General features: G+C 35.7%; 1 protein-coding gene across 1 annotated transcript; it reads right to left on the bottom strand.

Annotated features, from left to right (window-relative positions):
- Positions 1–1038: 1038 nt before the first annotated feature.
- On the bottom strand, positions 1039–27604 carry FEZ2 (fasciculation and elongation protein zeta 2; the record flags this gene model as incomplete). Its single annotated transcript, XM_027898849.1, has 9 exons — positions 1039–2887; positions 8032–8097; positions 10327–10402; positions 14958–15038; positions 17762–18030; positions 21061–21205; positions 22654–22770; positions 25847–25955; positions 27459–27604. Coding segments are annotated over 9 exons (1026 nt in total), but the record flags the coding sequence as incomplete, so codon positions are not given.

Here is a 27604-nt window from a genome sequence, read left to right as displayed (position 1 = left end):
AGGCTACAATTACCCGGCATAGTCAACAGCAAATGTTCTTTATCACCAATTTCCTATACCAGCTGAGAGTCCAGCTAAATCATTATCTTTCACTAGAAGGGAACTGACATTGTTTTCCAGTTTCTTTCCTTAACCAAGAAAATATAATTCTAGGACTCTTAACTATCTCTGACATACTGTCCACAGTTCCTGACTCAAAATTCAGCTCTGTCCAGCAAGCAAATAAACTTAAAATGAAATAGCTGAAAACACAGAAAAAGAGATTAAAAAACAAAACAGGAAAAAAAAAACAAAGGAAAAAAAAAGGAGGCTATTACAGCAAGTGATCCAAATAAGTACCTTAAAATTCAATGACTCCAGGGGGACTTTGCTTCCAGGACTCTTCATATCAAACATGAAATGGATTTTGGAAAAAACGTATATTTACTAAATCTCTAGTAGGGTATCTGTCAGCCGCTGTTTTTGGGTGGCCATTTACAGCTGTCACATGCAAAAACAAAGAACAATGAAATCCATCTCCCCGAAAGAATTCAAGATTCAGTAACGGATCTGGAGAAAGGATGCGTAATAGAGAATACAAAGTGCATAGAACTCAGCAGAAAAGTAGACTTGCACGGTTCTTTTTATTCAAATGTTTTGAGATCTATGTTTTTATGTACATATATAAGTATACATATAATACTTGCCATCTTTGGCAGCTGTTGTTTAATGCATACAAGGTAAACAGGTACTTTTCATAGTGAAATCTTGTTTAGTTTGATGAGGGGTATGAAATACTAAAGCAGCTGCTTAGCTCACTAAAGCTGTTTCTTGTCTTTAGTGGTGAGTTTTCTTTCCAGTTTCATTACTTTCAGTATTGCATGACTTTAAGTCATCCAAGATTGCTACAAGTAATACAAACTCCATCAAAAGTTGTTGTTGTTTGTTGTTATCTTTTTCTTTTTTTTTTTTTTTTTTTTTTTTTTTTTTTTTTTTTTTTTTTTTTTTTTTTTTTTTTTTTTTTTTTTTTTTTTTAATTCTTCCCTTGTTTGTTGAGGGGTTTTGTTTGGTTTTGTTTGTTTATTTGGGTTTTTCTGTTCCATCTTGTCACTTCAAGCCTCAACAGGAGATTGAAGCACCTCTGGATAGATCTCATACAAAGACATGGTGGGTTTCATATGTGCACCTTTTCGAAAATAAAGTAGGGTTACACCCTTTGCCAATTTCCAGGCATCAACATCAAGTCAACATCAAGAATTTCTACACAAAAAGCATGCCATAATGAGTTCACAACACATCAGCTACAGAAATAAATGGCAGCTTTCTTTTTTAGAGAAACTACAAATGAATTAAAATAAAGCAATGAAAAAACTTCTTCACATATGACACACTTATGCAGAGCATCTATTTATTCCTGAGCAGGCTGGCAAGTATGTGGTCAAGTGGGGGAGAGATAGAAAAAGAATTTTAAACTGAAAAATGTATGGTCTGAAAAAGGCACAAAAGTCAAAAATTCTGAGGTCTTTCAGAAAAAAAAAAAAAAAAAAGCAAGCATTACGAAAACTATTCTTAAACTGAGTATGTTTTATGGATCAAAATAGTATTTGGTGATGATGATAAAATTGAGCATTAAAGTGATGAAAGGTATTAAAGAGTAAATTTCTCTTTAACTAACAAAACCCATGAAGACTTCAAATGAAAAAAAAACTGTTTGAAGAAAACACATGCTTATCTCTTTAGAACCTTATATTCCAGTGCCTTTAGATATTCAGTATATAAATCTGTGTATAGGAATTCAACCTAGAAAATAGTGAGTGTGGGTTTGGTTTTTTTTTTTTTTTTAATTAGTACTTCTTACACTTCAATCTCATTTTTAAGACTGGCAAAATTACTTGTGACAAGTATTTACTCTTGAGATTATGGGGTATGTTTCTTTTACAGGATTTGTAAAATACATTCTCATCTGTCTGAATGCAGACACATGGTCACAGAGCAGACAGTGCATACAATTTATAAGAGAGATTTGTAGTAAAATTTAGATACACAACAACAAATGTCTCAATATAATACTAACTTTGAAGCCAGGTGCAAGTTATTCAAACTGTACATGTACTTTTAAAAAGATACTGTCATTTAAAATGTTTATATATTGAAGCATTTTCATTAAGATCTAACACTTATAAAACCTGTAAAACTATAGCAGCAATATGGGAGCATATCTAAGCCACGTGAACATTAATAATTAAAATAAAACCAAAAATGAAATATTACATTTCTCAGATGTTTGTGTTAAAGAATTGGTAACACACAATTACTTATGTCAAACCAAAGCCTCTGGATTTGTTCATCTATGAACAATACTGTCGTATAGTCCAACATTATCAAAGAAGTGTTGTTTGCTGACTTTCACCAACATCATCCTGGAATGGGTCCTGGAGAACTCATTTGAATCCTTAATTCCAAGTCTGGCTACGATCCTTTTTTCATCTTTGCTACAGGAACTAAGGATGCTTTTAAATATGGATTCCTTAAAATGAGCCTTGTTTTATTTACACTATTCAAAGTTTACTTTTCCTTCCAACCGCAAAATGTGCAGGAGGATTTACTACATGCTATACAATGTAAAAATAGACTTTAAAAAGTCTGAACAATGCAAGTAAAACTGTACAACGTTTGTTCCCTGCTCCAGTTCATTGCACTATTAAGTTAAAATGGATGAGTTGTCATGCCCAGACGACTTACTGTAAGATCAGAAAATCCACGTACACACAGAGGAGGTAAATGTATACTTTTTTAGGTATAGTGCCAAATGAAAAAATACTATGAGTTATATCCACAGAAAGCTTCTCATCACAGAAAGGAGCATGGCTAATTCTGAAAGGCAGCCCTCTTCATGTAGGACACAGAACTGCAAAAGAACCACATATACATCTTGATAAACATCAGTGAAGTTGGTCTGTATAAAAATGTAATTTATATACTAAAATATTTAAATGTTGGATTCTACCCTATTAGTAACACAGTAAAATCTAGAAATCTTTTGAAACTGGCAATTAAGTTATCAGCCTCTCTCAAAAGGTAATTAAGTGACACAACCCACTATCTGTAACTAACTATCCAGAAATGAGTTAACTAAAGGTCATGTCTTAAACAGTGCTTTTTGAAGTGTTTTATGAGAAAACAGAACACTAAATAACAAGTGACGCATGCAGTTGTATTTTAAAAATATGCACTGACAATTTGAGATTCTAACTCTACTTTCTAATGCTGGTGCGTGTACAAGAATCACACAGTGGGAAAATAAGACATGTCCTTCACGTGTTTCTCATTCCTGTTTCAACGTAAGACACAAACCTCAGAGCAATCCAGCTTTCAAACCAATGCTAGCACAACACAAAAGCAAATAAAGAAGTCAGGTGTAACAATTAAACAAAAACTTCAAAGTCAAGAAAATAAATGTTCTCATTATCTGAAACACATAATTTAAAAACAGAACCAGGTGTAAATTCTTGCTTTATTAAAACAAAAATTATTTAAGGTTTTACTTGAAAGATCAGATATGAAAGAGTAAGGTGAAAGATGGAAAATGACTGTTTTCATGACATCTGTATTTAGAAAAAACAAAACGAGGTATTTCATTCATTTTACTAAGTAGTAATGTATAGCATATTATTTATAGCACTGCATTTTTATGTCACAATTACCGTTTAAGGACAAGACTTGAAGGAAAAGAACACAGAGCTTATCGGTAAATACATCCTATAACAGCTTACTGTAATGACACATCTGATTACAAAGGCTATGAATACATACTTACATATTGTTACATAATAGTTATGTTTAAAGAATGTCACAATTATTTACACTTATTTGTGTTCTTGAATTAAGGAAAATATTAACCTTGAAAAGGTACAAAGAATGATTAATTAATTCATTTAGTCCAGAAGTGTGCTTTTTAAGATAAAGAATTTCAGTGTTGGTTTGATCCTTCGTTCCCTGTTAACAATTTCATTCCCCTACCCTTTTTCAAATCTCAGTTTCTACTTCATGATATCTAGTGATAAATATAAAAACAATACTGACATATTAAAATATATTCATAAAAATTAAGCACAACTGCAAAGGTGATCAATTTCATGTTACCATCTATTTTAATTCTAAATATATACAATATTAAAATACTACAGGAATCATATGCTGGTAGGAGAAGAACTACAATTTACTTGCAAAGCAAACCACTGAGTCCTTTTCATTATCATTAAGTTCAGGATAGAAATGATCACTGAGAAGTAAAAACAAACAGAACCCAACAAAAGAGAAAAAAATCCCTTGAAAATAATTTCGGCTTCAACATGAACAAGAGGAGGTAAGTTACTACATTGGACCCAACTCTACACAGAGTATCTGCTTAATCTGGCTTTGGGACACTTACCTGTGAGGAAATATTTCCTGTGGAAAAGAGCCAGGGGACAGCTAACTGACCCCTGGAAAGAGGGACTTAAGCATGAGGAAAAAAATGATATTTTTAACATTTTAGGGGACACAAGGGGGCGGTATGAATTGGGAAAAGAGGATGCTTTTAAAAAAGCAAACATCAGAAATAATTTCATACCTAATAATCCTATGGAGAAGTACATATGTTTTTTTCCCTAACATGAAATGCACTAAGTTGCACTGTTCTTTGTAATTTCTTTATTATACTGGATTTGCACATCCCATGTTCTGAGGATTTCTATTTGCAGCATTTCAGAAGCATTAGCTGGCTATGAAAAAAAAAAAAAGTACAAGAATGATCCATGGAAGATCAACAGCCAATCTGGCAGCAGAATTCTTCAAGTTTCAATTCCATGCTCCAGCTCTTGCCAAAAATATCTTGCCCAAACAAATCTATTCAATCATTATTAAATGAAGACAGCAACTATTAGACAATGCAGACTGAAGGGATCTGTGCGCGCCTTCCCACATGATCCAAATTTCAGAATTATTTTGGCATTTAGTTCAAGTTATTCAAGATAGTGAATGCTACAAAATACTCTGAATTTCAAAGAAAACATAAACTCATTCCACTGACTTCTGGTTTGTTTTTTTTTAATCAGAAAACCAGTAATGTGGTAACATTTCTTGTTACATCACCACTTACTGCTCAACCTTACAGTTCCATTTACCTTTCCAGGCTCACAGCATTCTTTTTTTATTTTCCCCATAGCAATGTGCGAACAAAACTCTGGCGATTGTTAAAATAATCTTTTTCCTGATGCTTTTTCTTCAGCTCTTGCTTCAAAACAATTTTAGTATCTTTTCAAGAGCGGCCACCAATATCTGGGAAAATTTATTAATAATTCTGTGGACAGCCATAACACCCACGTAAGAGTGCATGTTCTAATTTTTTACATACCACAGAATAACAAGACAGTGCTGCTTTAAAAAAATCATTAAGGGCTTATTTTTAAGATTTTTTTTCTTTGCTGTGTGGAATAAAATATAAAGATTGAAAGAAGGTTTTACCTGTGCAGACAAATGACCAGATTTTCTATAAAGCTACACATATACTACTGTCACGTGTAACATACTGTCTGGGTTTTTTTTTTTTTGTACGATTGGAAAAAATGATCCTCAAAGGAACAAGCAGTTAACAGATTTTAACAGAACAAAGTATGTTTGGTGATATAATTCACACATTTCACAATTTCATTTCTTGATTAATGCTTAAGAAAAAGCAATAAAATCCATTCAGTGTAAGGCAACAGCTGGATCACAGAGGAGAAAACTGTAAAATGAATACAATTACCACTATACCATATGGATTATTACCACTGGATACAGAACTTGTTTTGGAAAACAAATTCAAACTCCTAAATCTTTATAAAGATTTCCACCTTGCTAACACATTTTACAGTGCAGCAGAATGTTCAATAAGGAAGTCACTACGTATATTTTGGAATGTAAGGAGTAGGTTGGAATTTCAAGTACAAAATCTGAGCTGAAAGTTGATCTAAGTGATTATAGAGAATTCATCTAATCTCCCTTTAACAAGCTTTAAAAGTAATTTCCAGACAATAGACAGGTGGCTGGGAGTATTTTGTGGCATGAAAGCCTCACTGAGGTTTCAGGCCAGAAATTTTAGTGGCAGAAAAAGAGAAATGGGTTACAACTTCAAAAACAACTGGAAGACTCTGTCTGTTCCATAGGATAAATCTGCATCACAATGGAACCCTGTTACTGAGTTATAAATATTTAACATAATGTCAACAGCTCAGTTAAGGCTACAATGAAGAAGAATAAATTTCTGTGCTCACTAGCTTGTGCAACTGCCTGCTACTTGTGCACACAGATCCACACTTGGTCCTCTTCACTAAGGAAATGATAGCTGAGGGGAAATTGCCTTTTCCTTTCAGTATGAGTGATGTGAGTGATTAGTCTTCATACTCCCATCATTTGTGGTTTACAATTTAGAGATAACAGTGCTTGCATATGTATGATGTTTTTGTAATTGTCACATCTAGCTAGTAGAACATCCCTGGTGATTTATAAGTCACAAGCATGCAGAGGCAAGAGGGAACTTCAGTTCAAGCTTCCTAGATCATCCTATCATATGTTCAGGTAATCTACTTCTATAAGCCTTCTTTGCAGGAGGGTGCTCCATTTCCCTAGGCAGCCAGTTTCTTCTCAGTATGCTAGTAATCTGAACGTTTTTCTAGACAGCTATATCTAAAAATAAGAGCAGACACTGTAAAGAGCACTATTAAATCCAACCACTTTCTACCAGATATATTAAGAAGAGCAAAAATTTTTAATTACTGACAACACTTGGGCCAAAGATTGTGCCTTACAGAACTAAAGTCTAGTGCCATCACTATTAAAAAAACCTTGATCTCGATCCTACATGGTTCTCAGCTCATATGCAAATACATTTGTCTAATTTAAGATGAATTTTTAGAAAGCGTAAGTAAACAACAGAGAAATCAAAGGAATTAACTGAAAGGATCTCTGCATTCTTACTGTATGTGGTAGTTCTGCAACCCTACAAAAAAACTTAGAAATTAACCTCTTCCAACAGGAAGTCAGGGCTTCTAGAACACTGAACAGCTTTTTTCAGATTTTCTTAAGTACCAACGCACTGTATAACTTAAACCTGATCGTACTGTCAAATATGTGCAAGATGAGAGTGTCTGTGTAAGAAATACAAAAACCTTTAAAAATCAGATGGAGTTGAGTCAATGATCATATTTTTGAAAAAATAGCTAGACTTGGAAAGCGTGATACCAAAAGAAGAGAAAAACTTTAACAGCATATGAAAAGCAGAACATAATATACATTTGAGTGGCAGCTGTTTGTTCAGATCTTGGGAGTTTGATGTGTATGCTGAACTTTAAACACTTAAAAATGTGGTATAATTTATATGCCAAGATTTAACTAAGAACATGAGCATTAGTAAGATCTAGGCAAAAAATGAAGTCAGAAGGAAAACATTTAAAAATAATTTAACAACCTGGAAACTACCTGGAACAACTCCTTCAAGCTAAAACAAGCAGTGACTTTCAATGTCTGATATTCTATTCATATAATCAGTGTATAAGACTGGAAAATTATTGACTCATACAAAAACTTTCAAAATAAAATGTGAAGAAGGTGTAACAAGTAAAATAAATAGGTAATTTTTACTATTGATCAGAAGGCAACACTTAAAATGATGCTATAAGCACTTCATATAGCAAATGCAGTTTGAGTTTTGATCCTGAAAAACCTGTAAAATGTAAGTTGTCCCACTTAACTTCATAAGCCAGATCTCTTTGCTCCTGCTGATGTCATTCAGCTGTTTGAATATACGCCGCACACTTACTACATTATACTATCACAAACAAAATAAACATGTTTTATTTATGAACTGTATGCTCAAAAACCTTGAACAAAATAGAATATAAATGAGAGTTATGTTGATAGAAGGGCAACATAATACATGAATGCTGTAGAATCATTCTTTGCAAATACACCTTAAATGTACTTTAAGTTAATTTAGAATAAAATAAAATCCCTGCTAAGAAACATACTCACCCTTTAAAATATAGTCTGTTAACAAGCTTGGCACTTTCTCACTATCTTCTTTCATGGCATGCAGAACTAACATAAGGAAGAAAGTAAAGCAGATATTTAGCCATAAATTAAACACAACACTCAAAATAAATACCACGGAGCTGTTTCAACTACTCACAGGGATATTATTACCAGATTAGAAGATACAATAAATGATACACATCACATCTCCACCTTTCACTTGTGTAATTCTCACTGAACTCCACAGCACATTGATGCAACAGTCCCATTTCATATGGTTCATTATTACAGTAAAATGTCATCAGACATAACAAAAACAGCAAAAAGCACCTCTTCCCTAGAAAAAAATTTCACCTAAAGAAAGCCAACACACCCAAAACTAAAATGTGCCAACAACTATTGATGGGCTGGAAACCTCAGGCCACAAAAGTATGCTCCATTACTTAATATATTTGATCTTCACCTCAAATCATGGAAAAATGACGCTTTTCTGGAGAAATATTGATGTGACTTATTCTATGAAAATATTAGTGGTGGGTTTTTTCCTCCCTGAAATGGCGAATGTTGGCTGCTGTAGCTTAGAAAAATTTTAAATATATGACTGAATTTGGCAGCAACTTAAAATAATGCCAAAATGTCATTTTTGTGACGCATATGAGGTTAATCTTGTCCACCTTGCCTATTTCTGAAGAAGGGAAAACACGTGGAATAGCTCAACATGACACATATAAGCTTGTCTGTTACCCCATAATGACAACCAATGACAATCCTTTATAAAGCGCTCTGGACATGACTGAAAGAATCAAAAATACAGAATTATATCAAATAGCAGTAACCTTCAAATTCCTCATACGAGACTCTAAACTTCAATTATAACAAGCATTTAATATCATTTTTTATGTTAAAGACAGACATTAGTGTTCATAACTATGGAATAATGCACAGCTTTGAAAAAAAACCCAACTGAACAGCCCTAAACACCTGTTTTACTGTTGGCCTTAACAACAGCAGAGGCTGAGTCAGAAACCTGCAGTGGAGTCACAGGATCAAGTTCCGGCCACAACCAGCCCACGGAAGTCAATACTATCAATAGTCTTTACAATGCATTTGTACAAGACATTCTGTTAATAAACTGTCATCACAAAATGTTTTCAGGAGGCTTTAGTCTCTCTCTGCTTAGTATTTTCAAGAGAAATTTAAATATGGCAAGAGGATAAAATTTCACTGGAGGAATAGACACAAAATGAGAAATCCATTTGTCATAAAATAAGTATGAATTAACAGCTAAGGGTGTCTACTGTAGAAAAATAAGGGGAATTTAATTCCTGCTTAAATATTTAATTTACTTCAGAATTTAACACTATTTATTTTCTCTTTCTAGGAAATAACCAACGAGCCTTTTACCATCTCAGCCACCTGTGGAATCACAGAACTGTGCTGCTGAAAATCACCTTAAGACACAGTTAGATCCAAAGCCCTGCACTGAGATCTAATAAAATACATTGACGCACTCTACCATCTATTTTTAACCTGTTCCTATAAGTCTCAAATGAAGGAGATGCCACTGACTCCTAGATATGCTCTGTTGTATTAAATCATCTTAGTAGGTAATTTTTAAAAATACAACCTTGTTTTTTCTTGCAAATTAGAATTAAAAAAAACCCCAAACAACCAAAGAACTTCGAACTTATAAATAATTTTGAAGATCTGGCTAAAAAGATGTGAAGAACAGGGAATTCAAAGCATTGTCAAAACTCATTTGGTTTGGAAATCCTAATTATCAAAATGTACTAACAAAAAAACCCAAAACAAACCTCCCACCAAAACTACAGAGAGAAGGCAGCTATTTTAAAGGCAATCAAGCACAATCATTATCCAACTACTCACAAGTGTCTTGACATCCACTTCAATTTTTCAAAGTCATTACAATAACCTCAATAAAGCACAGCAAGTTTAAACAAACAGGGGTATATTGGGCACTACGTGACAGTATTGCTGAATTACATGGCATGCAGTATTTTCCATAAGGCCCAGCTGTCAAAATAATGTGAGAACTTTTACTCTGTAATGCATGCAAGTTTCTAGCCTTCAAGGTTTCAATGAACAGATAGAAAACTAACATACCACGAAGGCTCTGTTAAAGCTGGCCAAAACGTACAGTTAAAAACCATGGAACTTTACATACATGGCATAGGGTAAGAGGGGAAGGGAAAAGTATACGGATTCATGGTTTGGAGCAAACAAAATTGGAAATACAAAGAGGAAAGGATCAGTGGGGGAACTTCATATGCTTACTTTTGGTTAATGTTTGAAGATCTTCAACAGATGGGGGTCCATTTTTCTTCTCGTAAGGAATGACGGTTGTCAAGTACTGTCAAACGAAAAACAGAGTTACTTGAAGGTCCTTTCATGCAACTTTGTTGCTTGCATTTTATTTTGCAAAAACTGTGGCAACTGAAAATGTTAGCCACAAATAATCATATTTTACAGAGATTAAGATTCTATCTTTCCTATCCCAAAACCTTTATCACAGAAGCCAACTTCTACCTTTTTTTTTCCAAATTTCCAAATGTGGCCATTTCAGAACCCATGTAGCTAAACACTAAAAAAAAGTATTTAAAAAATTAGAGCTGTTTAAACAGCTCTAAACAGTATAAAGTTTCTCTGCTAGGCTTCTTCCTCAGAGCCTATGCACATCAATAGTGAAATCCTTCCTCATCTCCCTCCAGAAGTCCTTCATATATCTAAAGTACTTCTTACAATCAAATCAAAGCTCAAAGATCAACCTTCCCTCAAACAACGCTATAAATGCAGATGAACAACTGTCAAACTTGCTCTTAAAAAAAGAGTATAAATATCAAGCAGGCATCATGAACTGTATCTAAAATCAGAAAGTAATTCTTCCTTTCCAGAAAGTACATAAAAAACCTTTCCAGGTAAATATGGATGTAACCTTTAAGTAACTTGTGAATCTAAGAACAGCCACCTTTTTAAAGGATTCCAGAGCACAACTGATGCAGGCTGTTAAGCTGGCTACCTTAAATAAGGCATTCAGGTTTGCAGAAGTGTGCTAAGAAGTATTTGTGGAAAAAAACCTAAACATCTTCGAACTCAGCATATGCTTTGTTTGAACAGCCTCAAAACAGCTGCAAGATTTTCTCAGTGACTGGTTAACCCTTACTGAGAATATGGAACATTCCAAAGGTTTTAACAGATCAAAGCCCAGTCCCATCTCCAAAGGTGATCTAGTCCCCTATGCAAAGAAAATTAGGCTGCCTCTAATTTCAGTTAGGTGAAAATGAAAATGGACAACTTTCACCTTCTGCTGCTCTATACTTCCAACCAAAAAGAACAAGGTAAGCCTAATGAAACACAAGTACCACCATTTGTAATTCGATTTAAATTATCAGTTTTAACAGTTGAGTGTGCTAACAGATTGTTTCAAACCAACTCAATTTTTTTCTGTTTACTGAAATCTTTAATTCTTGTCTGCTTAAAAAAAGGTAAAAATTTCTCAAATCTTCAAGATTTTCATGCCTGAAGTGCAAACAAGATTAATTTTCAAATTTCTGAAGCACCCCTATTGCTCTTTTAGTAAATGCATTTTTGATGATATCTTACTTCGCAGCCTATATGGATGCATATTCTTCTTAAAGAAGTCAGCATTTCAAAAGTACTGAAATCACTGGAATTTTCTCCAGTGGAAAAACTTCCCTCCATTCAATTTGTAAGAATTTAACAGGAACTTCATTCTGGGTTAAGAGCTACAAGGCAGTAGGCGTAACAGCACTTCAGCGAGAGTCAAGTGTAACTCCGACTCTGGTGAAGAGGTTCACTTTGCAGAAGGAGATTTGAGTGTTGCCAAACATTGCTACAACCATTGCCATGTTTTCAGTAGGATCGTGCACCTCGCGCTCAAAAACATCATCTGCCCAAAGCCAAACAGTTCAGTGTCACTTGAGGGAACCAATTGTACAGGGTGCACTGACACCTCACTGAGACCTGCTAACATAGGGTGCTTTTCTCCCTCTCTTTTCTTTTGGCATTTTCTCACATCCACTCAGCACAGCAGAGGAAAGTATGTAATGCTTCTTAGGAAACAGTCAATTTTCAATTTCTTCTACAGGAGATGTAACCAACCAAGTATCAGCAGAGAAGCGTCCACTGAATGAAATGACTAGAATCGATGGCCCGACATAAGGCTGTTGAATCTGCAAATGTCAAAGGCGAAAGTGGATCTATGAACTCAGAAACCAGACCTGTGTGTTTTCCAGCCTTCAGAACTAAGTGGCATTCTACCCTTTACCTAGAACTATCAGAATATGTTTCACTAGACCAAATACCGATTTATCCCTGATTTCCTTCTCCTGTAAACTCCACCTACCATTTTGCCTCTCTAATAGTAAAAATTAAAAAAAAAAAAAAAAAAATTTCTTTCCTAGTTTCCAGAAAAAATTCTTTTTCTCATCAATACTTTGCAGTGTAACAATCAGTTTCTATAATAACACTATAAAAACTCATTCCATAAATTGCTGTGTGAAGTATAACATATTATGAAAAGGACGAAAAGGGTCTAAAGTGTAGCTGACTGACATGACCAAGTATTAAATCTACTGTGACCTCCAAATCTTCGGAGCAGATTTGATGATAAATAGCAACTCTCATTGCAATTTGTAATCAGAAAAAGCATCTGATATGCCTGAAAATCAAAATTAAGATGTCTATCTTGAATTTTCTTCTGGAAATATGATCACAGAAAGAGCTACCAAGATTTCAATGGCTTTTATGCAGTTGGGTGTTGTTGTTTTTTTTTTTCCAACTGCGTTACTAGATGGGAACAGGAAGTGCCCAATGGAAGTTTATCTTTCAATGTTGAAGCACTCCAATTAATTTTCACTTATTTCTCAAACATACACACAGAAAAAAGGGCTAAAATTTAAAAAGGGAAGTACCTGCTATCAGAGGGTAGTAGAAGGTGGTAAATACCACTAAACTTAAAGATTGAAAAGAGTTCTAAAATAATTGTTCAAATTTGTCATAAACTTCATGTTGTGACATTACGTGTAGGAACTTCTGCCTTCCCAGGTACACAAAAGATTGTCTGTCCTCGCACTTTTTTTAATCAAAATTCCAGATTGTTAACTAACTCTTCCCTGCTAGCAGAAAACACATGAATGTGAGTTTATAATGACAATACACCCTGAAAAAAACACTCAAATTAATACTGTGAGAGTAGCACTAAGAAACTGAATATCTCATACTTGTTTTATTTTGCAACTTGATACAATAAGAAGATGACACCAGTGTTTCAGAAACAAGGTCAGGGGTTTGGTAATGTGACAAAAAAGCCCAATCAAACAAAAACCTTCCAAATAAAAAACAAATGCCATAGAAAAATGGATTTCCAGGACTAAATCAGAATAGATTTAATTATCTTTCCCACCTTTCTCCACTATAGTTCATGTAATTTCCATGATCCTTTAGGTTACAGGAAGGAAAAAAAACATAACCCCACTAACAAGGATATCGTATAAGATATCAGGGGAAAAGTGTGATCAACATGAAGAATTAAATTAACTCAGAAATGAATGGAAGAGTTATCCAATCTGTTATTGTTAACATATGATTATGATACTTATGTCTAGAAGGAAGCAGTGAAAGTCTTTTAACGAAAAGTGTGATAGGGTGGCATAGCTAAATATGTTCACATCATGACAATACATGACATTTAAAATACCTAAAGATACAGGTAAACAGTTGTAATTTATTACTAAATGGTAAAGATAGCAAAGGAAAAAAAAACCAGAGCTATATCTTTATTAGTACTGAGATAATGTGCTCAGTTAGGTAAGCTCTGCTCATGTGTTCAAGATCCCCAAAGTTAGGGGCAAATATCGGGATCAGTGTATTCATAAACTCTCATACATATCCCTTGCCTGAGAAAGTGGGTAAATCCATGATTTTTAACCTCATGCTTCTGGAATGACGTGAGAGTTGTTGTATCATCTGCAGGATACAACACTCATCTCCCAGACAAAAGCCTAATCAGCCTTGACTTCTAAACTACCAGACAATTTATTGCCTCAATGGACTTCTCACCAAGAGGAAAAAAAAACTCTAATGCACTTCTTTGGCATAACTGCATAAACTCTAATGGATGGGTACATGTTAAATAATGTGAAATACCAATATTTTGTAATGTGCACCAAAACACTAAATAATAGCATAAGCATCAACAGTTCACTAAAATACAGAATGAATTTAATAAAATACATACTACATTTCTGAAACAAACAGGTAAGCTTTATTTTGAAATAAGGCATAAGGATCTTGCCTCTGAGGGACATACAACATCTCACGTATGTCTCAGGTATTTTATATCACTAACCTGCATTGCACACATTTGGCTGCTTTTAGAATCATGCAGTTTCTGAAGGCAAGAGACATACAATATAGCCCATGCATTTTCCAGGTGCTACTCTGTTTTTAGATATATCAGCTCTGAATATTTGAAGAAAAAAGAAAACAAGACTTTTTTTTCCACTTGGAGGTAGTGTGCAAGTTGTTAATACTGAAGGCTGAAATGCTACATCTCACCTGACACATATTCTTTGACTAGATATTAGATTTTTACAGACATGCAACGTATCTGAAGCATGCATTATGGCTTTTAGTCTGGGGTAAGAAATACAGGTTATTAGCTCAGTGCATCAGGGTATCAAGTCCTGACTCTCTCAAGCTGTTGAGGAGAGAAAGAGACTAAAGGCTGATCAAAGTCCTGAGACAGGGAAGGAGCAGAGCTTCTAACATTTTATCCCACTTTTTCCTGTCTCAGCATTTATCTTCAACTACTGTCAATTTTCAAGATCTCAGCTCCTGAAAGTGCAGGCAAAGAATGAGAAAAAAGAGAGAAGATAGCCCAGCACCTGTTTCTCTCCACTTGAGTTTCCAAACGTGTGGCGGAAGCCATTCTGTATGACATTTGAGATCCCTTCCATGCTGAAGCGCTAAAAGTAGTGAAAACACAGCAGAGAGAAAAAAAAGGCACAGAGAAAAGTTCAGAGGACTATTAATCAGCATTTATCAAGACTGTGAAAGACAAATGACAAAGACAAGCTCTGTGATGTATTTCAGCACATTTCTATTTCTTCATTCATCTACTTAATTTTTTATCATTAAAAAGCAAACCTTGTAATGGCAGTTAAGCAGTATTTCTACATCAAAATTTATTCAAATAAAACCCTCACACTGCAGACTCAATAACTGAGACTTGCCTTTTAAGGCTGTTTCATTTTGGAATGCAAAAATTAGCATTTTTGAAAGTTTAGTTCACAGTAAAATCTCCTCTAACATTTGTGTTTGAATGATATACATTTAAAGACACTGTTGATACCAATTTTTCAGATTTTAGGCACCTACTAGAAACACTGTTCAGTCTCCACCTCTTTAAAATGTTTTATGCTTTCATGCTTCCTTTTCCACAACTGAAGCAACAATTACAATGCCCCCTTTTCTGTAATATGATAAAACATACAAAATTAGTTAATAATACACCCATATTGTTTTCAAGCTCCATTACACAGAATTGTGGAATCCAAGTAAAGAAAAAATAGTATATAATTCAACCATAGTTTTTTTTCTTGAACTTTGTAATCCTTTTCGCTTGCTAGAGAAGACAAATGAAATAAAATTAAAAAAAATTAATTTTGATGTTTAGCATGCAATATAAAAATAAAAATATAAGAAGAAGGAGCTGTCAAGCTGCTGAAACAGGGCAGTAAAAAGACCACACCTTAGCATGTTCATCAGAATGTATGTCTATATGGGAGGGGGAATAAAATGTGCTGTAATACAGTATTCATTTGCTTTCTAAAGCACAACAAGGTCAGTAAAGACCTAAATGTTACCAAAGCCATCTTAACCCTTTTAAGATATCCTACTTAGAGGAACTGGTATCTTCAATCCTGGACTATTTTTAATTGCTCTCCAGTTTGCCTTTATGAGAGAGGTAAAAGTTTTAGAAGTGTAAGAAAGTGTTTTACCTAAAGATTGTATCAAGGACAAAAATTGAAAATATCTATTTTCTTTCAAATTTAACTACAGTATCTACAGGAAAATTCATTTTCTTAAGAGTATGAAAATTGAACTCTACTTCCAAACTTTGTACTTAAATGAAACTTCACTATAATTAATAAAATTAATAATCTATACAATATTTATTAATAGAAACTCACTCTTCACAAAGCTACTTGAAAATATTATCTATATGCACATTCTCAGCACTTTCTTAAAAATAAAGGGAAAAAAAAAAGGAGCGTTGCAGGAAGGAAATTTGCACCTCTTTCTGGGAGAGGGCTCTAAAATCTGTATCTAGTGACAAGTGACAGTGAAAGCTATTGCCAAAAGAATCACACATATATGCAGCATACACTCTTACTTATGAGTTAGTCTGTTCACTCCCTCTCAGAAAGCAACCTGACACATCAGCATCTTGAAGCGACCAAATATGAAAATATCTTATAGTGGGACCACATACAGTTATAATTGTAAGCATCATTCACATTTCTAAACTCGAAACTAACTAGAATAGCTTATGAATCACTTGACTCAAGTTTCAAAACTAAAGAATTATTTTTCTTTCTAGGTAAAATACCCCTTTTTGGTTTTCCATGACTCAGAACCAAGAAGGAACTTTCACTTTGCTCTTGTAAAGGGATGACAGTTTTGTGTGGTTTTCCAGACATATACTTTCTTAGAGTTTCACTAACATTTAGCTACACACATAGGTTTTTCATTAGGCAGATGAGATCAAAACCCCATTTAGGCTATGTCACAGGTATCTTATTCTTGTAAGTTTAGGAATAGATTCTGAAGTGTTTATATTCCATTATAAATGTTCATTCCTTATATCTGAAAAGCAAACCCCAAAACCTTTTCATGTCAAACTGAAGCATTCCTTCTGGGACTTGGCCAAGATCTAGAAAACCACATTTTTTGCATTCTATAAGAGACACTAAGAAATTCAAACATTAATATCTCAAATAATTTAAAATTATACTAGTTAGAAAGAAAGAAAAAATTGCATTGACAAGCTAATAACATAATTTCTTTTGTTATTTGACTCCTATTATTGAACTCTGCTTGAAAGACGTTTTTGTTCCATTTTTCCTTTTGCTGCTGTTCTGTAAACAACAAAACAAATTCTGCCCACCCTGTACATCTGCACTACACTTTGGCCTTATTCCTGTCTCTTGTTGGATGTAGCAACTCTGCCCCAGGTTAAGATATCTGGGCTAGGACTTTCACTTTTTTCCCACCTAAAAAACAATACAATCAATAAATACTTGTTCAACTACACCAACAATACTTCCTGCAAGACTAACATATACTAAAATTCACACAGTGAAACCAAACAGGTAAATGAGTTTGCCTACTGACAAAAGAACACAGAGCAGTACATCCACAGACAGTATTTTCTGGAAGAAAGATATGCTGGCTCCAGGCTAATTTGCAAACAGTTAAAAAAAATCTTTTTTGAGTATGGAAAGAGGAAAACATTATATAACCTTGTGAAAAAAATTTCAAATAGGAAGTGCCTAAGACTTGCTTGCTAATGAAGGCATAGAAGCAGGTGTACCAGGTATCTTGATATGATCTGGGACTACTACTGCCCATATAGAAAAAACAAAACACATTTTAAAAGTATAAAAAGCTATAAAAATTTTCTTACTGTTCCAGGCATATGACCTCTTTCTTGTTTGCCATTCTGAGGACTACCATTTTTCAGCTTCTTTTTCTTCTTTGCAGTTTCTTTGTGTTCTCTCTGTTTGTTTTGCACTTCAATGAGGACAGAAATGAAGCTGTTTTTCACTTCCTTCTCAAACTCCAACTCATCTCGTAGAGCCAGCTGCTGTACCAGTTCCTCAGAATAATCCTTAATAGCCGTTTCAATTTCTTCTAGCAGTTCATTTAATTCAGCAACAGACAATCTCTTTATTCCTACAAATATTTAGTATAAAAAGTAATCTGTCAAGATTTGAAGCATGAGAAAACTTGTGGGGATTAAAAGAAAAAAGTCCCCTGAAATTTCTCACAACAAAAAATTCAATTCTTAAACTACATTTAACCCTTAACTATATTTAAACTCTAAACCAAAATTCCTAAAAGAATAAACACATCCCAGAGGCAATACAATTAGCAATATGAAGACAGGTAAACTTTTTTCTTACTTCTGAGAAATATCAGATAATCTGTAAATGTGAAGACAGAGTTGGTAGTTAAGGAAGTTGAAGTAAGTGCTAAACTTCTGACACCGCTGTTAACTATTACTTTTTACCTGCACTCACTGTTCAAAGTAAAAGGCCTTCATATTTTCTGACATGACAATCAAAACTTTGGCATTTCTGGAATCCTTGGGTTTTTCATCCATAGCAATACAGAGACTATATTCTATGAGCAAGGAAATCTTCTTGGTAATACTGCTAAGGCATGCATGCATATTAATAAAAGCTTGTAACAAAATTTTATGACAATATTTTCAGAGCAGCAAGACTAGCAAAATCCTCCAAATTTTCCATGTAGTCAAAAGCATGGCCTTGTGTTGCCTAAAACAAAAACCGAGATCAATAGCATTAATAGTTTTGAGACAGCATGAGACTAAATGGGTCAAAGCTAAAGCAGAAGCTTGTAAAATGTCAGTTTGTATGGAAAAAACACATGTCCAGGTTTGCATTTTAAAGGTACTACAGGGTCATGTGTTACAGAGAGTGAAATTATGACCAAGAAAATGTTCTGAGGCTTGCTTGGTAAAAAATGTGCACATTATTTGAGGACTGCTTTCTGTTCCAGTGGAAGTCTGACACACCAGGGAAGCAAGTAAGTTTCAGCAGTTGCTATATCAAAGAACATAATTTTAACTGGCACTTGAGAAACAGCTAGTCCTGATTACACCGACAGGTACAAACTGTTTAGGGACACTGAATAGATGTTTGCAATTATTTAGTTTCATAAAATTAGTCTAGTAAATATCATGTCTAAAAAAATTCTTGTAAGTGAAAGCACCGACAGAGAAGTGTTGAAAAATATAAATAAGGCCACAGACTACAAAAAAGCGTAGCTCTCAGAAGTATCAAAGTTAATTTGTGACACGTAGATTTTCTGCCTTAAATTACAGCAGGTAAAATTGACTGGAGAAAGCTCCTTGTCACTTATTTAACTAAAGAAAAAGCAATGAAACCTGTTAAGACAATTCTCTGTCAAGGAGACTTTTACAAAGTAGCTTAGGCCTTAAACTATTCAAACCCTGTAACAATACCAAGAGAGAGCACCTGTCAGTCCCAACACTTAAGAACCAGCTTCACAGCCTAAGAAACAATTGTTCCAAAAACATAGGTGCAGGCTACCCAACTGCAGTCCTGCAGTTTATGATAGATCAGTTATCATTATCAAAGTCTACAAAAGGCTACATAGGAAATAGTCAGCTACTGCAGGTGAGTGAAGACAGGAATTCAAAACCAGAAGACTACATGGACTGAAACTTAGATGTGTAGGCTCAAGAACTCACTTGTGTAACCACAGCTTGACTCTTGGACTGCCTTAATGCATGTCTTTTCCTATCCAAGAAAAAACTAAATACAAGCTTTGATTTCCTGCTCTGCATCCAAAACATGAACAACTCTGATCTATCCTATACAAGCCAGACAGTTTCCAGCAAAAACCTGTAAAAATTTCAGAGAGGTGCAGACCAACACTGAAGCACCTTCACACACTGAAAAAAGCTAACAAGAGCTCTTAATAAAATAGTGACCTGGAAGACAAGAAAGCAGATTCTGAAAAGCTGGTGAAGCAAAGTTAAATTAACTGCCAAAGTAACTCAAGGCACAATTCAGTCGAGACTGACCTTTAAACCATAAAGATGAAACAGAGAAGATGGAATCAAGACAAAGCAAAATAAATATGATATGAAATACCAAACAAGCTTGATTAGCTCCAAACCTAAAGACATATGGAACTGTCAGGAAAGCAGGAAGCCCTGCTGAACATAATACATTTTGCTTTCACATTCCTTAAATTTATGTGTTGAGACAGTTGCGAGTCCAGCCATGAAAATGGTATCTCCTCCATAAATCTGAAAAGTAGCAGAAACTGTAAGTGATGCCTCAAGAGGTCAGCCACTTTTCTGAATCTTCTACAATTTATATTGATGACCCAGACTACAGGAAAGAAAGCACTAAACTTTATAAGCGGGACCAAAGTATAACGACTCTCTAATGAATATCCTTTGAATATCATCTTCTAGAATTGATTCTGACAAATGCACAGATTAAACAAATTTTTCCACCGTGAAACTGGATAGTCACAGGTTTCTTTTTCATACAATTCAACCTATTACAATTAAACTACACATGTAGTTTCTTTGCTTTTATATAGGGAAGCACAGGTGACTTCATTTGAGTAGTAGACACATAGGATTTTTTTAACTTTTAAACTTCTTGAAGAGGAATGGGAGGACTGAAAAATATTCATGGTCCTTACGGGGATAAAAAGGAATGGTCACCTTATTTTTGTGTTACTGTCTACGAAGATATGTTACAGTGACTGAAATAGCACCAAAGAAACACCCTGTTCTTTATTTACTTCATAGCTTCCAAGAGCTTTAGCTAATCTTAAACAGTATATGGGCATCAAGAAAGCATCTTACTTTACAGAAATTGCAAAAGTTTAATAAAAAATTACCAATTTATCACTTTACCCATGAAGAAATCCCATTCCACTGTATCAACCTTCAGAGTATTTGCTTTAAACTGAAATTCTATAAAGTTTTATTTTCTTCCTTAGTTATGAAAGCTGTCAAAGATAAATCCTCTATTTATGTTCTTAATCTAGACTATTCTTTCAGGGCATTTTAAAAATATTTTTGAATGTAGAATATCATAAGAAGGACTTCTTATGAATTAAACACATGGCAAACTTACCCTTTCAACTATTTTCAATAAGCATAAGGCAAAATACCTAATAAATATCACTTACTCTCCTCATAACTGTTGTTTGTACTGGATCTCTTGAGTGTCTGAATTTCCTGGGAAAGTATGGAGAGCCGATCTGATTGGGTGGGTGTTTCATCATCGTCTGGATCAGGCGATTCCTGCATCATTTCCTCTATTTCTTCAATCACCTTCGAAAAATGAAAACCCCTATGAAAACTCTCCTGCCTGAAGAGAAACAGCCTGCTGTTTGATGAAACTAACACCAAGACCATATGGAAGAGAGTCAACAAAATCATACTGACATTTCCTCCCCATCCTCACTCTCTGAGAATACCCATATCTTGTCACAATAAATTGGTGATCACATAGCAAGCAGTGTGTTGAAACTACATGGTTATTTCTGTGTGAAGACACACATGATTCTGCTTAAGACAAATGAACTAAAGAGCAAACTGCATCTTTCTTGAGTATTCAGCTGAAGGAAAACACACAAAAAACCAATTACCTCTCCCTCCCCCTCCTTCACTACACTACCTAAAAAACCCCAACAAAACCAACCAAAAACCAAACCAAACCAAAGCCAGAAAAAACAAAAAAAATAAACAACTAAAATACCACTCACCCAAAAAATCCCACACCAAACAAAAAATCCCCAACCCAAGCAACAAAAAAAACCCGACCCCAAACCACATCATAAACAAAACAAAAAAACCCCTCTGAACAGCCTGAAAGTCTACTGTGCTTATGAGAAGCTTTATGAACTGATCCACCATAACCTGAAGCTGATTTGCATCCCTGGACATAAGAATGAGCCAGACAGAAAGTATGAGAACAGAAAATCTGTGAGTGAAGAGTTTACTTTTCATTACACAAATGACCATATTTCTACTAGCTAAATTATTAACTAGATATCTGAATAAATAACACATCAACTTTTACAGGTTTAAAGGCTGTAATCATTGCTAAGATCCACCTCACAGTAAAAAAGAGCTGAGGCAGTTCAAGCAATCCTGTCTGTCATACTATTAATAACCCTCTTCATCAGAGTTCATAGGTAGCCATTTAAATAACAAGAAAATATAATACTGTGCTTGCTTCCTAAGGCAGGATCTTAATAGACCATAACTAACCTTATTCAGAAGAGCGAATTTCAAGATAACTGAAGTAAATTCATGGGTTTAGAACTGAAGTCTTTAGACACTAAGTAATCTGAAAGCTCAGTAGCAGAAACACTGATCTGCTCTCATGTTAGGCAAAAACTTCAAAGAATTCTTGCTAACAACAAAGCCATGTGAAGCTATGAATTGCACACAGTCATGCTGGAAAACTACAAACTCTACCACACCACTAAGATTCTGAAAATATTTTTGCTTTTTAACTCTTACATTTAATTTAGCAACCTTTCTGACTAATTCATGGTTAGAAATGCATAAAGATTTCAAAGACCCTGGACTATCAACCTGACCTGAAGTATTGGAATACTTTTCAAATCTGAATGACATTGTAGTATCTCACACAGTATTACAACAGGAAAAACCAAGATTAGCTGCAGTGAAGAGCAAGAAGAAGAAGCAGAACAACAAAAAAACAGACTAAAAGAACATATTACACCACCAACAACTGCTGAACACTTTACCTGCTCTGCTGTGAAAAGTGGTTCTTCGTTGATACAAGAAACAATGATAGAATGCATATCCAACTGTTCTCTCAGCTCTTCATCATCTGACAGGTCAAGGTTCAAGTTATCATTTACCTAAAAAGCATGAAAGGGTGTATTTAAATAAATAGACATACACACACCCAAATGTGAGTGTATAAAATACATGTACATATATGAACCCCAAAACTAATATTGAATTCTAAGAATGAAACACATTCCTTGCCTGCAAGAATGGAATCAATAGTTCTTGCTGTCAAATAACCTGGAAAATGAAATCAAAACTGCAACTGAAGAAAGTTAAAATAGCCATCAGTCTTTAAAGTCTTCAAATAATCTCTGCATATAAAGACCATATACACACTGACATGCAGGTATCTACGTGAAAGGCAGTCAATCCAACGTAGATATTTAAATCTTAAGTGAAGATAGACACTTGTCAGTGGACGGTGAAAAACCTGCCTATAATACCTAACATCACACAAACCTGTGACTTTACATGCTTTTACAGTTCTACTTTGTCACTTAATAAAAGACATGGAAAAAAGCTGAGAAGAGTTGATATTGAAAGTTGGTATCAGAACACTGGTATCACCCCAGATTATTTAAAAAATGTATTATTGAATACCTCAGGGTCTTTTCAAAAAGAAAGAGAAGTAACACTGTTCCCATATATATACCATCAAATTATACTCATCCTTCCAAACCAGAGATATACATATAGTAAAAGAAAAGATTTAAATCCCCTCCTAATTAGACAGGTATATTTTACTCTCACACAGTGATATATTCTAGTTTATTTACAAAGTTGATAGTTTTTTCTTCACTTTGTCTATTATTAGATTCCAGCCAAACGAACCTAGCAAAGCCCTGCAGAGCTGCATGCCCTAACCTTTGACATTTTGAGCTCAATTGCTATTACTGGTCTTTGGGTTAATTTACAAGCATTATGACTGGCTGGACAAAGTCCCTGGCCTCACTGTATCAGTTTTCAATTTTTGTTGTAATTCGTCCAATTTTCCCAGTTTCTTCAGAAACCCTAATAGTTTTCAGATTCATTTTGAAGCTGCAACCAATATCCCCAGATAGCTCATCTACAGGGGAAAACATACAATTTACATTTCCTCAGTCCTCAGAATAAAGTCAGATTCAATGTTTACTTTTTTCACAGAATCTGAATTACAATAACCATGTAGTGACAAGGCTCCATTAAGAATATCTCTTCACCTCCTACAGAAATACACCCCAATTTGACATTTTTTTAACATCTGCAGTCCTCAAATATTTTTCCATGTATACAGGATTACAGCAACAATGATGAGACAGTAAGCAAGGGTAAGATTATCAAGAAGGAGATCAGGTTCCTCTTCTGACATGTCCAGAAATATTTGAGATTATCAGGATATAGTCTGATAATTTAGGCTAATAAACCACCACAGCATCAGCTGTAGCCTGTGCTAAAAGGAACACCTGGCTTTCCACACAGCCACACTCCAGGTCTCCTCCTGTCCTCACAGTACCAGGGAATGACTTGTTTAAAAGCAATCTAGCAAAAATAAAGCAAACAAGCAATTGCACAATCCTGCTCCTTGTACTGCTGTGTACAACACTTCCACCCAACCGCTTCTTTCACTGAGACATATAAAAGTGTGCACACATCTGTGATGTGAAGCAACTAAGATCAGATGAATCAGCCTTATTCACCTTACATTTTTTCCTAGTAAGATAGAGGAGAAATGCTTTAAGCACAATTTCTGCAGCATATTATTAGTTTCAAACGCATCACGGAAAGGTTGCTTGGCTGTTAGTATTCCTGGTACGAAAGTTAAAACAAGCTGCTAGCTGGCCCATATGTGCTGTCACATATCCAGAAATACTGCTGAACACAAAGAAGCAGAAAAAAAGTATGTCAAACACTCCAAAACAGACAGGCTTTACACATCAGAAGGCATGCCAGGTGGAGTGAAAGCTGAAAAACCTTGAGATATGTTTAATCCATAAACTGGTTTTCCCTTTCCTGGCAGCATATCTAAGATCCTTTCTAATCCAGCAACACCACTTTACACTTTTTTATGTACTTTCTTCATAACTGCCAGCAAACAACTTAAAAAAAACTATATGAAACTTTTTCTTAACATTATACTTAGTTCCTTATCAAGAAATCCATTAGTCTTGCAGTCCATTTTTAAGTGACACAAGGTCACAGCAGGGGGGGGCTTATACTTTTACTTAAAATGTAAGGACTTAATTACTCTAAAACCACTTAGAAAATCTGAAAAAGCACTCTAATAAACATTAGAATAAACACAAGTCAAATTCAAGGGATAATCATCAGACTCAAATCAATAAAGTGAGTTCCAAATAGGCACCTTCCCCTGCTGGACCCCAGAAACATCCTCTTCAGCAGAAAAATCTTCACTCCTGTCCCATTAAAAGCATCTATGGATTATGTAATGATGGCCGAAGTCAAACCATTACCCTATTCTCAGGTTACACACACAGATATTTTTACAGTGTAACTCAACTTCAAAGATAAGCTGCTCTTTTCCTCAGAAGACCTGTAAGATGGGAATTCCTCCTGGCTTCTCCTCCTGAAATGTTTTAATCCACTTATAAGAAGATCGGAGGACAACCCTTTCTATAAACCTCTCTGAAGCTCTTAATTCCCTGTTCCCTCCCCAGACAACTATTCTAACTGTTAAATAAGAAAAACAAAACAAACTCTGGCAATTCGGTGCCTCATGGGCCACCCTTCATGTTAAAGAAGCCACCTGACTGCAGACTGAGATAACCTTAAAAAAAATTCATACTGGATTTACTAAATTAGAGTCTCTCTGCGTCTTTTCCTCCCATCAGTGTCCAACATGAATCAGACAGCAGAAAGATTTTATGTGAAGCACTTTCTCATTTTATATTTTTTTCTATCATGCTCTGGCTCTAATGAAAATTCATCTCAAACTAACCTGCATTATTCCAACCCAAGGAGATGCAAACATACATCAATGGTTGTTAGATTTTTTTTATTTTTAAAAACCTCTCATGTATAATGGCAAGCATTAAAAACATTTTCAGCCATTTAATAATGACACTCTTTTATACAAATACAAATAGTTTTATTTCCCTGCTCAGTAAAAAAGATCCAAAGAGGGTACTTCTGCTGATCAGAACTTACCCCTTTTTCTGAAAGGTTCAGTGTTGGCAAGTGCAAAGCTCTGGTGTGGGAAGATTTCCAGTCAACTGGCATCACGTTACCATAATTATCAGTCAAAGCATTCCAAATCCTGGAGAGAGGAATAAAGGAACAAAAACACAGACCTTAAAATAAGCAGCAATTGATCAGCAATAAACATATTCTTAATCATCATATACCTCTATCAGTAACTATATCTTCCTCCCTAAATATTTATCTGCAAGTTACTGACAATATGTTTGGTTTTGAAGCTAAGAGAAAATGTTTTTTGATAAACATAATTTATTTCCCTTTTTAAACAATGTATGCACCAAAGTGAAACAGAAGAATAAATGAAGAGAGAGCTTCCATGCTAATTATATAACCATACTCAAAATCTTTTTTGAGGGTGGATGAGCCCTTCCTTTAATGAAATCATAACTAAGCTGTAAATTCCATTCATAATGTTCCTGTTTTCCTTCTGCACATTAGCATAAAGAATTAGCAGAGACTGAGTAGCAAATTCTGAGAGTTATTTTTTCTTTCCCTTTATGACAGAACAATGAACATACAAAAATTATACTAAAACTTGGAAAGAATTTAGTTTTATCCAGAAGTACTCTAAATTGAGTTTAGCCCACTACTCTGTCAATCGTAGCTGTTTCTACAGTGGCAGTACCAGAGCCTTGCACACGCAGACCCACCCTGGAACACCACTTCAGACTTTAAACAGAGCAGCCCTTCGAGCAGGCTGCTTCTTAGTCACCCAGCAAGCCCTGCCTCCAGGCCTTCTGCTGTGGGTGGATGTTTGGAGTGGTTGCCTAGCTAAGGCTCAGAGGAGGTCAGAGGAACAGCCGAGCCAGACACAGAAGGGCAGACGGGGCCCCATCACTGCCCAGCGTGATTCATGGTTCTCTGAACTTACCCCACTGTTTATACGATAGATATCCAGTCTCTTGCTGACAGGCTTTTTTTTTTTCCTTCTCTTAGAGGAAGACATACAATTCCGTTACCCTAAGTAAAACTGCAGTATTTTTAATGAAGATAAACTGACTGAATTTACTATAAAATTAGAAGTATAAATACTTGTAAAATAATGTTAAAAAATGGAAAGTAGCATGAATCAGAAAGGCTCAGGGGACTCCTCCCCCCCCCCCCCCCAAAATTATCACGGTTGCCGCTGAGATTTTGTTCTTCCTTTGCTCTCCGCACTAACAGGGAGACAGTGGGCACTTTGCAAGACGCTAAACAAACACTACCCCCGGTCACTCGGCGCTTCAGAGCAGGTACTCCTCGTTAGCCCGGCGGGGCCAGAGGCTCGGGGATGCTCACACGCCTCCCTGGTCGTCACGGGGATAAAGCCGGAGGGCTCCACGTCAACCCCGCGCCGCGGAGGCCGAACGTGCCCTCCTGCCCGGGCCCGGCCTCTCGCAGCTGCAGCCCCGGGGGCGGGGAAAGGCTCCGCTCCCGCAGCCCACAAGCCCTGCCGGGGCTCGCCAAGGCCCCGGGGCAGCGCTTTCCAGGGTACGGCTGTCGGGCCGCGCTGTCCTCTCAGGTCGGGCCGGGCCCTGCCGCTCCCCGCCGCCCCCCTCCGCGCCCCCCTGGCCGCACTCACTCGTCGTCCTGCAGCGCGTTCTGCTCCGTGAGCGGCCGCAGCGGAACGCGGCTCTCGCCGCCGCCGCCAGCCCGGGCCTGCGGAGGCTCGAAGCAGAGGGACAGCTTCGCCCCGAGATCGCCGCCGCCCCAGCCGCCCTTGTCGCG

The sequence above is a fragment of the Empidonax traillii genome, unplaced genomic scaffold (genome assembly GCF_003031625.1).
Source record: "Empidonax traillii isolate 1590-97213 ecotype Southwest subspecies unplaced genomic scaffold, ASM303162v1 scaffold626:size867168, whole genome shotgun sequence".
Taxonomy (NCBI): Eukaryota; Metazoa; Chordata; class Aves; order Passeriformes; family Tyrannidae; genus Empidonax; species Empidonax traillii.
Note: the sequence above shows the minus strand (reverse complement) of the source record. Positions and strands in the feature narration are given on the sequence as shown.